This window comes from Cucurbita maxima, unplaced genomic scaffold (assembly GCF_002738345.1).
Source record: "Cucurbita maxima cultivar Rimu unplaced genomic scaffold, Cmax_1.0 Cma_Scf00029, whole genome shotgun sequence".
Taxonomy (NCBI): domain Eukaryota; kingdom Viridiplantae; phylum Streptophyta; class Magnoliopsida; order Cucurbitales; family Cucurbitaceae; genus Cucurbita; species Cucurbita maxima.
In genome coordinates, this window is record NW_019272045.1 from 207,895 (window position 1) to 225,558 (window position 17,664).

The following is a 17,664-nucleotide window of genomic DNA, read 5'->3' on the forward strand; positions in this document are numbered from 1 at the left end:
TTTTTTTTTTTTTTTTTTTTTTTTTTTTTTTTTTTTTTTTTTTTTTTTTTTTTTTTTTTTTTGCTTCTTGTTCTTATTAAAAATTTAGTGAGGCGTAAATTTGTATGGAAAGAAGAGGGTGGGGAAGGTTATTCTACTCCCAATTATTGATCAAAGAATGAATAATTACTTTTAATCTTCTTATAGGAATATAGTTTGTGGTTTTGAAGTATTATGTTGTGTTACTTGTACCACTTGTCATTATTCTGTGTCGAGTAATTTTCTTTTTGTCTAAAAAGAAAAATTATCCATGGTAAGTAAATATTCTATGGTTTGACCCATATTGCATGTCTGCCCTACAACTTATGGCTGATGTTTCATTTGTTGCATAATGCTATTGCCGTTTGGTTCTGTATGAAATATTAGATATTTGCACTACTGATACGTGAATGTACTCTATGGTTTTTACAGGATAGTCAAGTTTATATACATTGGAAAGGTGCTGCTGAGATTGTCTTAGCATCGTGCACACAGTACATGGATGAACATGATCAAACTGTCCTACTAGATGAAGATAAGGTTTGACACCTTCGTGCATTTAGGAATGAATGGTTTTGTGAGAACATTGGCACGAAAGTATGATTTTAAGACTGTTCATGTACAATTAATTCCTTTTTTTTTTTTTTTAAATAGTTTTATGTATAATAGCAGGAGGTGTTAGCTATCTCATGGCGTATATTCAATAATTTGTGATCTGCTACGTTGTTGAAATGATTTGATACTCATTTATACCAATTTTCAGGTTTTTATTTGGAACTTACGCTGTAATATTTGTTACTTTTTGCAGATGACATATTTCAAGAGAGCTATTGAGGATATGGCTTCACGTAGTTTACGGTGTGTTGCAATTGCATATAGATCTTGTGAACCTGAGAATGTTCCTGACGGTGAAGAACAATTGAGTAAGTGGGCTCTACCAGAAGACGACCTTGTTTTGTTGGCTATAGTTGGTTTGAAGGTGGGTCTTTGTGAGTTCACTTAGTGCACTGCACTTTTAATTAGAAGATAAAAGTTTCTACAGACTGTGAAGCCATGTGAAAAGTTATTTGCCTCATTCTGTTGATTTTTTTTTTTAATTAATCTTCTCTAATTTTCATTTGATAATGTTCCTCATTCTATTGAATAATTTTGGAAATCCTGGCTATATTTTTGCATCTAATGAAGCACTTCATTTGCCTTTTTTCCCCTAAATTTGTAATTGTGTTGGATGTACTTTTACTGCTTCAAGCGTGCCATGCTTAGTAGTCTCTTTTCAATCAAGAAATTGGGCGTCTGTTTTATTTCTTGTGCATATTTTTATTATCTTATGCCCTCTGGATTCTAGGACCCCTGTCGGCCAGGAGTAAGAGATGCTGTACGACTTTGTCAAAAAGCTGGTGTTAAGGTACTCTTTTCTGGGGAAAATTTTTGTTTTCAATACGGTGTTATGAATTACTAATGTCTCTGCGCTCAAAACATTAGTGTTAAGTTTTTTATCCTCCATACTGGCAGTTATATCAGTCAGCATATTTATTTAGTGCTTTTCGCATATATGCGCATGCATGCTTTTGTGAGATGTAATTTTTACTCTGTTGTTACACCTTATGCATGTTTGGTTGGTTTTGCTTCTTTATAGCAACTTCTGTGAAATCTGATGTAGGAAGGTGTTATGTTTGTGCTTGAGTTTTGGGAACATTGGCGGAATTTTGTGACAGAGAAATCTGAAAAATTAAAGGCAAACTCAAACATAGCAGAGAAAACTAGAGAATTCACTATAACACCTCAGAATTCTAACTATGATCTTGAATATAAATTCACTAGCTTTTTTAGTAATATCTGCTGGAACTTCATTAGAATAGCATGCAAATATTCCACTATTGCATGGACGAAATTGCAACAGCTGTACTTGAAACAAAAGCTAATTCAACCAATAAAACTATTACTTACAAACAAGCTTGAAATTAAGAAATCTATTTGTAATTAGATTTCAGTATGATGTTTTTAAGACGATCATTATACTTTCAGTTGTTGAAGTCCTGAATTTACTTCCTGCTTTAAATCTGTATTACTTGCTTTCTTTTAAGACCCATTCTCTCTAAATGGGATTATCCATGTTTTGTTTTTATCTTTTACCATGTGTCTCTTGTATTCTTTACATATATTCGTTTATTTATTAGCTAGGGGGCATCCTATATTACAGGCGGCACAAGGGTCTTGTTTTAGTTGGATGTGGACTATTGTACTCACCAAATTCTTTTCCATGCGTAGGTACGAATGGTCACTGGTGATAATGTCCAAACTGCTAGAGCTATTGCACTGGAATGTGGAATACTTGGTTCAGATTCAGATGCTACTGAACCAAATCTTATTGAAGGAAAAGCATTCCGTGCCCTGACTGATGCCCAAAGAGAAGAAATTGCTGAGAAAATATCAGTACGTTGTTTTGATCTTATTGAACACCCCTCAATTTTAAGAATTTGCTTGGTTGCGTAAAGAGTTACAACTGATGATTTTAACTTTTCTGGTTGTTTGAAGGTGATGGGTCGGTCCTCTCCCAATGATAAGCTTCTCCTTGTGCAAGCCTTGAGAAAGAGAGGACATGTAGTTGCTGTTACTGGAGATGGTACAAATGATGCTCCTGCATTACATGAGGTTCTGCTACTATCTACATAGACTATAGCCACTATTTTCCAATCAGATGTAAAATCAGAGTCGAGCATCTTTAATAATAATAGTAGTTTTTTTGTTCGACTGGTCCTTTGCTGCAGAATGTGAATACTTTATTACAAACTGCTTGATGTTGAGAGATTATACAATTTGATCTTGGAATTTTATGCCTGATAGTTGTAGTTTCTGGCTTGCTATTTTTCATTTTGTTCGTTGTTCTAAATGCTACTCTTTTGGAGTGTAGGCAGATATTGGCCTTGCAATGGGTATCCAGGGGACAGAAGTTGCTAAAGAAAGCTCAGATATTATTATTTTAGATGACAACTTTGCTTCAGTTGTGAAGGTCAGTCTTGGTTTTAGAGCGCTTTTACTTCAATTTTATTTTTTTGGTTCGTCAGAGAAGTTCTAGCACTGACGTGCCTCATCGGTATAACTTATGTCGCCTTTGATGCATGGTCCAAGGATATCTCCACTAACTTGCACTACTGAATCCATATTTTTGGTATCTTTTTATATTGTGAATTTCATTTATATATTTTGTCTATGGACTAAATTAAAATTCTTAAATTTGAGGGGCTGGGATCTAACTGGCACTAGTCGAATTTCTTCATACATAATCTATAAGTTTGGTGATCTTTTTTCTGCTTGCTTTAACAATTTGTTATTGAGACCTCGAGTCAATTTGCAAAAAGTTTTACTTCCAAATTCTCATTTTACGACCTACATCAGTTACCTAAAATATTGTAACGCACTTGTTGTTTTGATCCTTATTGTAACAACTATCTAGTAAATATGAAAGCTTGTGTGCATTGTCCATTGTATTTGTGCCCCATCTTGAAATTGCGCACAATGAAAATTCAGGGGAACAAATGCCCCGTTCTTTATTTTTATTGATGAAATGTAATCAACCATGCAAAATAATCGTTCTTTATATTTAATATATGAAAGCTTTATTTCTAAAGCATTTTGCTTGAGCTAGCATTTGGTGTTGAATGAGGAGATGACGTGCATGCAATCATTTGTGTTTTTAAGAAAAGGGGAAAACGAGAGAAAATATCATCAGTATTATTCTATAAATATCTCTATCAAATCTTTCTGGAACTTTGTGTGCAGTGTCCATTGTATTTGCCCATCTTTAAAGTTGTGCACAATGAAATTCAGCTGAACAAATGCCTCGCTCCTTATATTTAATGATGAAAAATAAACTAACGTAGATATGAAAGTTTTATTTCTAAAGCATTTTGCTTGAGCTTAGCAATTGGTAATGAATGAATGAGAATGAGATGACAGACATGCATTATTTATATTCTTTAAAAAGGGGAAAACAAGAAAAAATAGCATCAGTATTATTCTCTCTCTCTCTGTGATATCGTATGGAGCCTTTTCATTCATTGTCGGCTGGATGCAGGTTGTGAGGTGGGGCCGATCAGTATATGCAAATATTCAGAAATTCATCCAGTTTCAGCTCACTGTCAATGTTGCGGCACTCATTATCAATGTCGTGGCGGCAATATCCTCTGGTGATGTCCCACTAAATGCTGTGCAGGTTTGTGCACTCTCTATCTGTTGAGTGCCATTGAGAGTATTCATAAATGACGTGTTGTTTGACATCGTCTACACTTTGACAGCTTTTGTGGGTTAATCTTATTATGGACACTCTCGGAGCATTAGCATTGGCTACTGAACCACCAACCGATCACCTCATGGACAGGACGCCTGTTGGTAGAAGGTACACTCCCTCTGTAAATTTCTATTGATATTTGCAGAAATGAGAGGTCTAACTTAATTAAGATAATTGATGAGGTTATATATGTCAAAATTTTATTTTATTTTGTTAATGAGAAACCACAGTTATTTTGCTAATGAAAGTTCAGGATATGCTAATTCAAATAGAAAGGGAATCCTGAACCGAGGTTTATGAATTCTAGTCTAATCTTACTAATTGAACTCATAACTTTTGGGCTGGATAGGCATAATGTTCCCATATTTTCCTGTTCTATCAAATTCACATCTATTTTGGCGTAGCTTTTCCATTTCCATTTTACTCCACAGCGGCAATATCTTGAATTCTGTATGTGTATCTCTTTTCATGGTGGTACCTAGCGCGCTTTGTTTTCTCTTTATTTTATAAGTATAGTTCAATTCTATGCAATACAACAGTTTAATAATCTGTTGTATGTTTCAGTGAACCTCTTATAACAAATATCATGTGGAGAAACCTGCTGATACAGGTAATTTCTTGTGGCTTGATTTCTATGCTTTTCAAGCTTTCCATATCTTATGGTTCTTGCATTTGAAGAGATTCCTTTATCGTGTATCTTCAGGCATTTTATCAAGTTACTGTGTTGCTTGTCCTCAACTTTCGCGGTCGAAGTTTGCTTCATTTGAACCACTCTCATGTAGAAGCTATCAAAGTGAAGAATACGTTGATTTTCAATGCATTTGTGCTTTGTCAAGTAAGCCCTTTATTCGAGTAATAATTTGGCAGAATTTTATATGCTCACTTTTTTTTCATTGGTTCCCAACGAAGTAATGCGTGTTTATGCTTGTCGCTTGTGTCTCCCTTTTTTCTGTTTTCATTTCGTGATCAACCTAGATAGTTTGAGGCTTGTTTCATATTTAAATCTTAACCTTGTTTAGTGTTCTTTGTTCAATAAGCTTATTGACTTGTAGTGCTCGAAAGCCAGATGAGAAGTATATATTCAAAGTAATCTTAACCTTGTTTACTGCAGGTTTTTAATGAATTTAATGCTCGAAAGCCAGATGAGAAGAATATATTCAAAGGAGTCAATAAAAATTACCTCTTTATTGGGATCATTGGAATTACTCTTGTGCTCCAGGTGAGAACCGTTATTCAACTTCGCTATTATTCTGAGATTAGCATGTTCTTCTCGTTAAAATTTTATATATTTCTTTTTTGTCTTAGGTTATAATAATCGAGTTTCTGGGGAAATTCACATCCACAGTCAGACTTAATTGGAAGTATTGGATTATTTCCATAATCATTGGTGTGATCAGGTATGCTTATCTTAAGTTTTATGTTTTTTATGCCTTAATAACACATTTGATGCCACCATAATATCCCACCTCCGTTGGAGAGGAGAACAAAGCATTCTTTATAAGAGGTGGAAACCTCTCTCCAGCAGACATGTTTTAAAAATCTTGAGAGAAAGCTTGAAAAGAAAAGTCCAAAAAGGACAATATCTGCTAGCAGTGGAAACGGCAGCGATGTTCCAGCGAAGAGGCTGAGTCCCGAAGGGGGTGGACACGAGGCGGTGTGCCAGCAAGGATGTTGGGCTCCAAAGGGGTGGATTTGGGGGTCCCATATCGATTGGAAAAGGGAATGAGTGCTAGTGAGGATGCTGGCCCCAAAGGTGGTGGATTTGGGGGTCCCACGTCAATGGGAAAAGGGAATGAATGCTAGTGAGGATGCTGGCCCCGAAGGGGGTGGATTGTGAGATCCCACATCGGTTGGAGAGGAGAACGAAGCATTCTTTATAAGTTCAAAGAGGATAATAATATCTACTAGTGGTAGACTTGAGCCATTACCTTAACATCAACGTTGAAAACCCTCAAAATTTTAAATCATCTTTTGATCATATGATGCAGAAGAATACGAGAGTTTGAGAGGATCATATACTGTACTCATTATATTGCTCCATTTTGGTTTCTGCTAAACAATTTCTTATTCTTTTTCAGTTGGCCCCTAGCTCTCCTTGGGAAATTCATACCTGTTCCTGAAACTCCCTTCCATGTGCTTATTATCAGAATGTTCCGTAAACGACGAGCTGGGAGATCGTAATTGCTCTACTTCCACCAATCATTTCACTGGACCTACCTCAACATTTTTTTTTTCTTTTGAGTTTGTAGGATAACAGTTTTTATAGGACTCGAGCAACACTCGCCACGACGATGGAACACTGTGTGGAGATTGGTTTTGTGTGCTTCTAAAGGGAAATCTTTCCGAGGGATCGTATAGAAGTCGGATTCGGATAAGTCGTATACTTGACTAACTCGTGGCTAACCCAATACGAGAATGGTGGTAAGAGATTGTGTCCCTGTTAAATATAACTATGTTTGTATTCTATAAGTTACAGTTTGTTTCAGTGTCATGTTAATAACTTTGTGATTTGGGGTTGCTTTTGGTTTGAAGATTATGTTAATGTGAAAACACACAACAATACTAAAACTATATAAAAGCGTCTTAAATTTGATTCAATTCTATCTTTTATTGTCTTAATTTGAACTGTATTGTGAAAGAGTTGTGTGTTTGATGTGTTTTTGAAGTTGAACTAGGAATCAAAAGAGCTAGAATGCATATTGTAAATAGGAATTGGGTTATTAGCATGTGTTATGTGTACTTAAGAAAGTGGGAACCCTACTTTCCAAGCACCCCTGGCTGGCATGTAAGATGGGGGCGGAGGGCACATCCCTAATCTTCTGATGAGTGTTTCCCACTAAGCTCTTCGATCCTGCCTTGTGCCTTTGATGGCTTCGTTATTGCTCATGACTGGTATATGGATCTCTTTATTTATATAGTAGTCGGCATTATACAAGTATTCATTGGATCGAGACATATATAACTCTCACTAATCTCATTTAAAATGATTATTTAGCATAAAATAACTCTAGATCTAGCATGAAAGTAATTCTGGTCTAGTATAAAAAGCGAGGTATAAAATTTAGCCAATTTGTATACTTAATCTAGATCACTCTGCTGACCTATAAAGAAACAAATGTCAAAAATAGTGAAAATTTTCGATTAAAAAGATTTGAACTGTATTGTGAAAGAGTTGTGTGTTTGATGTGTTTTTGAAGTTGAACTAGGAATCAAAAGAGCTAGAATGCATATTGTAAATAGGAATTGGGTTATTAGCATGTGTTATGTGTACTTAAGAAAGTGGGAACCCTACTTTCCAAGCACCCCTGGCTGGCATGTAAGATGGGGGCGGAGGGCACATCCCTAATCTTCTGATGAGTGTTTCCCACTAAGCTCTTCGATCCTGCCTTGTGCCTCGGAGGGCACATCCCTAATCTTCTGATGAGTGTTTCCCACTAAGCTCTTCGATCCTGCCTTGTGCCTTTGATGGCTTCGTTATTGCTCATGACTGGTATATGGATCTCTTTATTTATATAGTAGTCGGCATTATACAAGTATTCATTGGATCGAGACATATATAACTCTCACTAATCTCATTTAAAATGATTATTTAGCATAAAATAACTCTAGATCTAGCATGAAAGTAATTCTGGTCTAGTATAAAAAGCGAGGTATAAAATTTAGCCAATTTGTATACTTAATCTAGATCACTCTGCTGACCTATAAAGAAACAAATGTCAAAAATAGTGAAAATTTTCGATTAAAAAGATTTGAACTGTATTGTGAAAGAGTTGTGTGTTTGATGTGTTTTTGAAGTTGAACTAGGAATCAAAAGAGCTAGAATGCATATTGTAAATAGGAATTGGGTTATTAGCATGTGTTATGTGTACTTAAGAAAGTGGGAACCCTACTTTCCAAGCACCCCTGGCTGGCATGTAAGATGGGGGCGGAGGGCACATCCCTAATCTTCTGATGAGTGTTTCCCACTAAGCTCTTCGATCCTGCCTTGTGCCTAGGAAGTCTTAAGAGTCATATTCCTTTACTAATAGTTATATACCATGAGCCATTATTGTTACCCTCTTGTTTGTATATATAACCTCTTTCAAAAATCTCAGAATCTCTCTCTGTCCTTGTTTTCTAAAACCTTCTTAAACTGAGGTCAAAGGCTTGTCACTTGGCCGTAGGCGACTTAAGAACGAATTGACTTTAGCTCACTTATTGTTGTAAAGTGAGTGCTGCACAATCAAGTCCGCTGCTATGGGCTATGGGTTATTGTGTGAATGTTGTTATTGGAAAGGGAAAGAGAAAAAGGGAGGTAGAAAATGAAAAGGGTGAAATAGAACAAAAATAAATACCCTAATTAGCTATTGTGTGAATGTTAAGAATGATTACTCAGATTCTTTGTTAAGAATGAGAAATAGGATTAAGATTTAGTTTGTAGTTTGTATTCTATTTAAACGTTGTGAACATCAATGAAAATTGGAATATTAACATGGTATCAGAGCCACCATTGTTAACACAAGTCTCTGAAATGATTGCGGGAGTAACGAACGTACAAATTCTCCTCATCTAGCTTTATTTGTTATTAATTTTCTTATTCACCTATATGGTTCTAATGACAACATAGTTATACTTGCTTCAATGTTTGTGAATTTTAATGCATTTTTATATACACCTACCCAAAGTGGTAGTTTTTTGCGCCCTGTCACCACTATGTCAACGTTCTAAGCATTGCTACTAGTGGAGGCACATGCTTTTACCTAGAAGCGAGTCTAGGTAGACCTTCCTGCATTGCCTGCCCGAGCTTGTTAGCTAGTTAACAAGGAGCTCGACGGTCCTCCCCAAGCAGTTTCTAGAGATGTGACCCTGTTGGCCACACCTGAAACACGCTCCAGACCATGCCAAGCATTGTCCCCAATGTCTTTTGCCACACTCACAACACAATGGTTTATAGTCTCCTCTGCCTCTTTGTCGACCTAGTTGTTGGCCACGCTTTGGTGTTTTGTGGTATCTGCCCACCTGTTGTTGTGAGTGTATTAGTGGCTGATGATCCAGTGCAACTTGGTCATAATGTCGCTTTTGTCCTACTTCGGGTGTTAGGACTATTGGCCTCCAAAGTTCCTCAAACACTGTCTCCTTCCAAAGCCGTGGCGGACCTCAGGGCATCATCATTAGTAGTAGGCGCTATACCAACAATGCAGCGAATTTCTTCATCCAAGCCAAAGATAAACCTCTGCACCTTCTTCATCTCTGTGTCCACCAACTCCGGGGCAAATCGCATCAACCTCATAAAATCTTTCTCATAGGCAGCGCCTGTTCTGCGTCAATTGAGTGAACTCTTGTTGCTTCTGAAGTCGTGCTTCTTCTGGGTAATACTCTTCCCAAAAGGCATCCCTAAATTGTGGCCATGAGATCTCACCTCTATTAGGGCTCAAGACCTCCCGAGTGGATTGCCACCATATTTCCCCATCGTCCCGTTGCATGTACGATGCTAATGACACTTTCAAATCATCAGGACAGTTCATGTAACAGAAGATTGTCTCCATTGACGATAGCCATAATTCTGCCACTATCAGATCTTCAGAGGCCCCATTAAAGACGCAGGGGTCGTACCTCTTGAAATCTCGCATGTATCTCGTCTCTCGAGTTGTCATCGAGCTGTTGGCCACTTGTGCCTGTTGTATAGCCACCATGGTTTGCAACATAGCGTGAAACATCTCCCACATCAAGGTGACTGTGGCCTGATCGAGTCCAACTGGAGGCATTGCTGGAGGTGGTGCAGCTGAGGGTGGGGTCGCTGGGCCTATCCAACTCACCGCTCCTTTGTGAGTCGGGCTCCTTACTACCCTGCGTCTCTTAATAGGGGGTCGTCCTCCATTACGTCTTATTCCACACCCTCGAAGTGGCATGATCTATCAACCAATACATTTGGTACCAAGTCTACAATCCTTAACATGAAGTAAATCATACATAGCATCACCATTGCCCATACGTGAAAACCATGAGCATCATTTAACATTATCATTTATTATCTTTCATATGACATAGGATATACCTGATGGTGACGGAGCTTCCATCGTAAGGCCATCGAAACATGAGCCAACATCGTGGACTAGTCTACATAATCTATAAGTCTATAACTTAATTACCAAGTGTAACGGCCTAACTTTTTAATTTAAAAACAAGGTCACAATCACATGCAATCACTTCATGTGGGACCTATATTTTCGCATTAACGGGATCGATCGTTCAAGACCTTTGGTCTCTATTCGGACTCGATGAAAAAATGGGATCACTTCTTATGGACTTGTTGAGAATGATTATGATCTAGTTCATGACCTATTAGATGTAGAATGCGTTCTGTTGGGATTGGAATCTACGGATAGAAAAAGATTACAATCGATTTGATAATGATCGAGTGACATTGCTTCTTCAAGTTTAGGAATCAAACTGATAATAATAGCCTTTTCCTAATCTTCTTTCGCCAACTGAATCTATGCAACATAGAGAGAGCCAGAACTAACTGCGCTATTATAGTTTATTTTACTATTTAAGTAAATATTTTATAGCTTTCATTTTTAAGTACATTTACATTACCACGCTTGTATTATGAACTCAACATCTTAGGGTGAGGGTTAGGGAAGTTTGTGTGACATTAAACCAAGACTCGTTCTTGACAATGTTTGATTTTGATTGGCCAACTAAACTCGAGCAATGTCTCACTTTTGAAAAAAAAAAAAAAAAAAAAAGGAGAGGTCGGTCATTGAAAATTATCGAGAGTTAGGAGCTGGTTAAGTGGAGAAATTAAGAACGATAATTCAACTCATGCATACAAAAAAACAAAGATTATGAATGATTTAAATATATATATTATATTCATGCGTTTAAATATAGACCCAACAACAAAAACTATACTTCATAAACGAACATGTCCATTGCTGTCAGATTTTGTTCTCTTCTAGAGGGAAGGTTCCACACCCTTATAAATGATGTTTCGTTCTCCTCCTCAACCTAAGTAGTACTGCATCTTCAGAATTGTAACCTTCCCATGGCATATAAGCTACTAATACGTTTTTTCCCAACGCAAGTTCTTAATACGTTTTTTCCCAACGCAAGTTCGTCACTAACTGTAGCAGCACCGTTCGCTAAAATTTGCCCATTTTTAATGCATTTACCCTGGTGAACTTGGGATTTTTGCTGCATACAAGTATTTTTGTTAGAACGTTGATACAAAACTAATGGAATTCTTCGAGTATACCCATTGCCCGAAAAAATGATCTTGTCAGTATCGGTATAAATGATCTTTCCCCCGTGTTCGGCTATAGCAGCAACCCCTGAATCTCGAGCCATGTGGCGTTCCAACCCAGTTCCAACAATGCACTTTTCGGACCGAGAAAGCGGGACTGCTTGACGTTGTATATTAGAACTCATTAAAGCACGATTCGCATCATTATGTTCGATAAAAGGAATGAGGGAAGCTCCAATAGAAAAATATTGGAAGGGAAAAATACTTCGAAGATGAATTTGTTCCCATTCAATAGTCAAGAATTCTTGACGGTATCGAGCTGGAACAATCTGTTCTTCCTGAATACCTGGATTCAGTGCCAAAGAATTTCCTGTCGCTACCATATAGTACTCATTCCGACTTGGTGATAAATAAAGCATCCGCACTTTTTTTTTTATCTCTCAAAAATTTCATAAAATGGAGTTTCTAGAGATCCCCAATGACCAATCCTTGCATGAATTGCTAATGATCCAATAAGTCCAACATTAATTCCTTCAGACGTGTCAATTGGGCAAATGTGTCCATAATGACTAGGATGGATATCTCGTATCCGAAAACTAGCAATTCGCCCATGAACTATTTGTGTCAATGGATTAGTTCGATCTAAAACTTGAGATAATGGGTGTAATCCGAAAAAAGATTCAAACGTGGTTGTTAATGGAGTTGAAGTTACCAAATTTTGAGGAGTCGGTATCAATTTATGTCTAATTGCTCCACATATAGTTCCTCTAACCATATTTTCTAAACGAACTAGAGCCAATCCGAATTGATCTTGTCAGAGATCGACGACAGAACGAATCCGTTTATTTTTCAACTGATTCATATTGTCAAGTGTACCCATTCCAAATTTCAGTCCAATCAAATGATCTGCAGCTGCCAATATATCTGGCGGTAACAAAAATATATTGTTCTCAGGTATATCAAGATTAAGCCTATGGTTCAGATTTCGTCGACCAATCATTCCTAATTCACATCTTTGTTGAAAGAATTTCTTTTGTAATTCCTTACATAAGGATTCAGAAAATACCGGATCTCCACCTACACAAGAAAATTGTTGATAAAACTCACAAATGACATTTTCTTTTGATCCAATTTTTTTGTTCTCTTTATTATTCGACAAAATAATTTCAAGTTAGCAAACATTCTCGAGAATTTCTCTTAGATTCGAACCCATAGCTAATGATAGAACTAGAATAGATATTTTCTGTTTCCTACTCACACGAGCCCATATCCTTGCTTTTCGATCAATCTCTAATTCTAATCTTCCTCCCCAATCAGATATTATGGTGCCGGTATAGACCAAAATTCCGTTATGGTCCAATTCTGACCGATAATAGATACCAGGGCTTTGCAATATTTGACTGATCACAACTCTGTATAGTCCATTTACTATAGAAGTTCCCCGGGAATTCATTAGAGGAATGTTTCCAATAAAAATTATTTGTTCTTGCATATCCCTACGGGTTTTCCAAATTAATCCTGCGGATACGTATAATTCAGAAGAATATGTGAGTGATTCATAGACAGCATCTCTTTCTTTTATCAATGGTTCTACCAATTTATATGTTTCCACAAATAATTGAAATTCAATTTCTTGATCTATATCTTCAATTTTTGGAAACTTAAAAAGTTCTTCGGTTAAGCCATGATCAATGAACCTACAAAACCCTTCAAATTGTATCTGATTAAACCCAGGTATTGTAGACATTCTCTCATTTCCACCCCCAAGCATTTTTTTTATTTCCCATTTATAAAAAAAATCCCATTACATTATTTGCTTATTCATCATCAAATGGATCGATTTAGCAATGATGGAATTTAGATTATGTTTACTGAATCACATGAAATTTTACCTAACTTGATAGGTGTAATAGATGTAATTACATCAAATACATATGAACATAGGAATAAAGAGCCTTTGATACTTAAATTGGAATTTGCAACCACTACAAATGAAATACAAAGGAATTGGTAAATTCTATTTAGACTTATGGAGTTTTGTATAGAATATCTCTATCAAAACAAAAGTGAGTCCATTTCTACCATTATTATGATATTCCAATCCGATTGGGTACTATAAATAGATTCGGGATTTGATCTGCAGAAACAATATACAAATTAAAAAATTCGCATAGAAGAGAGATATTTTACCTATACCTATATTTTTTTTAGTAGAATTCGTAGAATCCGATTGAAGTATGTATGAAGACTTGTAGTATTTATTAATATAATGAACATGTGCAGATATATATCTCCTCCTTTATTACAGTTCATTTCCTATAAACTATACTTCATAAACGAACATGTAGCGGCCCAAGTCCATTGCCAGCAAATATTGTTCTCTTCTAGAGGAAGGTTCTAGACCCTTATAAATGATGTTTCGTTCTCCTCATCAACCAAGGTGGGACTCTTACTGAGCATGTAAAACGTGTCTAGAGGAAGGTTCCACACCCTTATAAAGGTGGGACTCTTACCGAGCTTTCGAGCTTCCCCTCAAAACTTTCCACACCCTTAAAACATGTTTCGTTCTCCTCCACAACTAAGATTACCGAGCATGTAGGAACCAAAGTTCTAACTCGGAAGAGATGCTACACATGTGTGGTGTTAGTGGAGAGATCAAAGCCACTATCTAAGTCATCAAAGTTGAAACTGATAACATTAGTGGAATGGGCAGTCAAATCATTCGAGTGGTTGATAGAGAAGTTCCACCGCAAGAGATGAGGTCTCTACTCAAAGCTCTTTAGTGGGAGTAGCAATATCAAAGAGATTGAAAACCCTACACCTATAAGATATTAATAACGAGTATGATATCTCACGATCGACACAAAATGTTCGATAGTAATGAAATGCAATGATGATAGTAACCTAACAAAGAATATATCGAAACATGATCTCGTAAGAATATTGACTTGAGTATGAGATCATGATGATTCTACAAAAACTATGTTTAGGGTTATACTTCCTGGAAATATACCTTCGATCTCGTTTGTCGTCGTCTTCTTATCAAACGATGAAACATTGAAATCTTAAGACTAGCCTTCATAGTAAAGGATGATCTTCCCTTCATTCGTGTTAGCACCGTTCATTCCTAATACTTATAACTCCACAATTTAAACAAACATCTCAATTTGTTTGCTTCTCCGGAAAGATTAGCCATTACTTTCCAGCCAAATTTAGTTTAACAAAAATAAATAATGGAAAGGGTTGACTTGATCAAATGGAATAGAAAGCAAATTTCCCTATGTATACGGCCATTGTACTTATGATTTTGATCCAAAAAACCACAAAAAAAATTATAATAATATGTTTTCACACGTGGTAGGTCACAAGTTTTGTTATTTTATATGTAAAATCCATTAATTTTCTAACCATCCAAACACACCCTTATAACTACAAACGAACATACAAAAAAATCCTATTCTTCTTCACCTTCTCTCTCTTTTGTTGTTTGGTTTCTAGGAAAATAGCTAAGAAAATTGTTGAATTCTTGTGGGGAAGCTATGAACATGTTGTTGTTTGAGCAGCAGTTACAGCAGCCGCCACTGCCAGATGAGGTGGAGGTGACGATGGGCGGGAGGAGGACGGTGATCGGGACGAGGGGCGGGGCGGTCGTGGTGGAGAGAAATAGGAGGGTGGTGATGGAGGAGGAAGAGAGGCTTGAGATTGTGGATTTGAGTGGCATTTCATTGAGTTCTTTGCCAAATCCTAATCTCAATTTGGCTACCATTTGCAAGTTAGATCTCTCTAATAATAATCTTCAGGTGATCTCTATAAAAAAATTTCAACCTTTCTTGTTTTTAGCATTTTTTAAGGAAAAACATGACAACTTGAATATGTTTGTTTCATCGTATACACAATGTTTTTTTTCGAGATTATTTTAATGAACTATAATTATCAAATGACTTATATTTGTAGAAAATTTTGAATAAATAGGATGATTTTTTTTTTTTTTTTTTTTGCAGAGCATCCCGGAGTCTCTAACAGCAAGACTATTAAACGTTGTTGTATTAGACGTTCACTCAAACCAACTGAAATCTCTCCCTCACTCCATTGGTTGTTTGACTAAACTCAAGACTTTAAACGTCTCCGGCAATCTCATCACTATCCTTCCCAAAACTCTTGAAGATTGCAGGTTCGTTTTTTTCCAATCCTCATTTTTTTCCTTTGAGTTCAATAATACATAGGGTGAAAGCTCAAACATATGATTTTTTAGTCAAAGATTACAATATCTTTAATCATTTGAGCTATTCTCGAATTGACACCTTATCATTTTCTCTATTATTAAAGCTCGGGGATGAATTGAAAAAAGGGGTTGACCGAAACGAGCAAAATTATATCAAAATTAGGTCAAGTTGGTGTAAAATTATATCAAAAGCAAAGGAACAAACATAAAAGATAATGGCATACATCATGATTAGATTTTGACATTTGAAAATAATAATAATAAATAAATAAATTTAGTATATGGTGGGGAGCATATGCCATATGCTTCTCATCATTCCCCTATTGAATACATTATAAAATGTTCATAAATTATAATGGTCCAAATATAATTAAAATATTTTAATTTGTATGCAATTAATATTAACATAAAAGGCAACTTTTTTAAATAATTTTGTGCTAGGGTTTGCAAAAAGTAATAATTATTTTTTATGATCCATTTGTTAGATATTTTTATTAATTTTATAATATTCGTTGTCTCCTTATCCGATCCGATATATGAACGAACGATTGGTTTAAATATATATATATATTTTTTTTTTTTTTCAGATGTTTGGAAGAACTTAATGTGAATTTCAACAAGTTGATAAAACTTCCCGACACAATAGGGTTTGAACTATCCAACCTAAGGAAGCTCTCAGTGAATTCCAACAAGCTAGTTTATCTTCCTCATTCCATCTCTCACCTTAAAAACCTTCGTGTTCTCGATGCTCGCCTAAACTCCCTCACTGCCCTCCCCGATGACCTCGAGAATCTTATCAAGCTAGAAGTCTTGAATGTTAGCCAAAACTTCCACCATCTCCAAACTTTACCTTATTCTATTGGGCTTTTATTGTCTCTAGTTGAACTCGACATTAGCTACAATAGAATCACTTCTCTCCCTGACTCTATTGGTTGTCTCAAGAGACTTCACAAACTTTGTGTCGATGGAAACCCGTTGTCGTCCCCGCCCCCGTTCGTGTTTGAACAAGGAGTACACGCTGTTAGAGAGTATTTGAGTGAGAAGATGAATACACGAAACTTAAGCTTGCACAAAAAGAAGTCATGGGTGGGCAAGTTGGTTCGATATGGTACGTTCAATGGTGGCTATGGGTATTTTAGAACTAGTGAGCCACGTGAGGATCGAGAAGCTTTCATGTATTCTCAATATCGCTCCATCGATGGTCTCACTTCACCAAGGTACATAGGAACGTTCGCGCCACGACGCTTCTTTTGGACTCGAGGGTATTGGACTAGATGATGCCATTGTCAATGCCGTCATTCAAAAATACAACTTTTGGGAGTGAAACATTAATATCTCTATTTTATCGTATTTTGATAGTTTTAAGTTTGATGGAGTGTCAAGAGAATACAAGTTGTGTAACGAAGTATATGTTTTATATGTATAGCCCTCTTTACATAACGTAGTGCCATTTGAGAGTGAGATTAGTTAATAAAATGGAGTGTAAGAGTTCATACAAACTCATGCTTGATTAACATTTTCCAAATTACTTCAATTTTGGTTAGAAGATTTGAATGAGTTCTTATTAATATGTTCTTAATCCTGATTAAAAGATATGAATGATATGAATGAACGATCCATTCAACCGTTGAAGCATATGATTTCATAAATATTATGAGATTCTTTACTTTTGGAACATCTACGTGTTCTTTTAGATCCTGAATCTTGAATCTCCATAAGACCTTATTTAGATCCTCTCCATAAGACCTTATTGTTATTATTCGAACACAAAATTGGTGTCTAGATCAAACCTTATTTCATGGTATTTACATGAGATTCCTCCTTCTTACTCTTAAGCAAGTCTTCGAGAGGGCTTGGCTTAGTTGATCCATGATTTATGTTTCGTCTGTCGTTTCCTTTTTGTTTGTTTCC

The 17,664-nt window shown here is 36.2% G+C and overlaps 2 protein-coding genes across 8 annotated transcripts in view; both read left to right on the forward strand.

Moving 5' to 3' along the window:
- Positions 1–6,909, forward strand: part of LOC111465342 (calcium-transporting ATPase 10, plasma membrane-type-like) — a 27,762-nt gene extending 20,853 nt beyond the window's left edge. For all 7 annotated transcript variants that reach the window (XM_023109661.1, XM_023109668.1, XM_023109662.1 and 4 more), the window contains exons 23-35: positions 451–558; positions 827–997; positions 1,364–1,423; positions 2,287–2,451; positions 2,554–2,670; positions 2,930–3,028; positions 4,094–4,231; positions 4,314–4,414; positions 4,871–4,916; positions 5,010–5,141; positions 5,418–5,525; positions 5,612–5,703; positions 6,385–6,909. In XM_023109661.1, coding sequence (XP_022965429.1) covers positions 451–558; positions 827–997; positions 1,364–1,423; positions 2,287–2,451; positions 2,554–2,670; positions 2,930–3,028; positions 4,094–4,231; positions 4,314–4,414; positions 4,871–4,916; positions 5,010–5,141; positions 5,418–5,525; positions 5,612–5,703; positions 6,385–6,487 — 1,440 coding nt within the window. In that variant the 3' untranslated portion in view covers positions 6,488–6,909. The remainder of the gene's footprint in view (positions 1–450; positions 559–826; positions 998–1,363; positions 1,424–2,286; positions 2,452–2,553; positions 2,671–2,929; positions 3,029–4,093; positions 4,232–4,313; positions 4,415–4,870; positions 4,917–5,009; positions 5,142–5,417; positions 5,526–5,611; positions 5,704–6,384) is intronic.
- An 8,030-nt stretch (positions 6,910–14,939) lies between these two features.
- LOC111465774 (plant intracellular Ras-group-related LRR protein 6-like) lies at positions 14,940–17,269 on the forward strand. The gene is made up of 3 exons (XM_023110278.1): positions 14,940–15,331; positions 15,533–15,702; positions 16,341–17,269. The coding sequence occupies exons 1-3, from the start codon at positions 15,071–15,073 to the stop codon at positions 17,029–17,031; spliced, it is 1,122 nt and encodes a 373-aa protein (XP_022966046.1). The 5' UTR covers positions 14,940–15,070; the 3' UTR covers positions 17,032–17,269.
- The last annotated feature ends 395 nt before the right edge of the window (positions 17,270–17,664 follow it).

Excerpts from the sequence above, each read along its gene's own strand:
- LOC111465774 (XM_023110278.1), top strand. The coding sequence starts at position 15,071 with ATGAACATGTTGTTGTTTGAGCAGCAGTTACAGCAGCCGCCACTGCCA. Across the intron at positions 15,332-15,532 it reads TCTCTAATAATAATCTTCAG|AGCATCCCGGAGTCTCTAAC; the intron begins GTGATCTCTATA and ends TTTTTTTTGCAG. Across the intron at positions 15,703-16,340 it reads AAAACTCTTGAAGATTGCAG|ATGTTTGGAAGAACTTAATG; the intron begins GTTCGTTTTTTT and ends TTTTTTTTTCAG.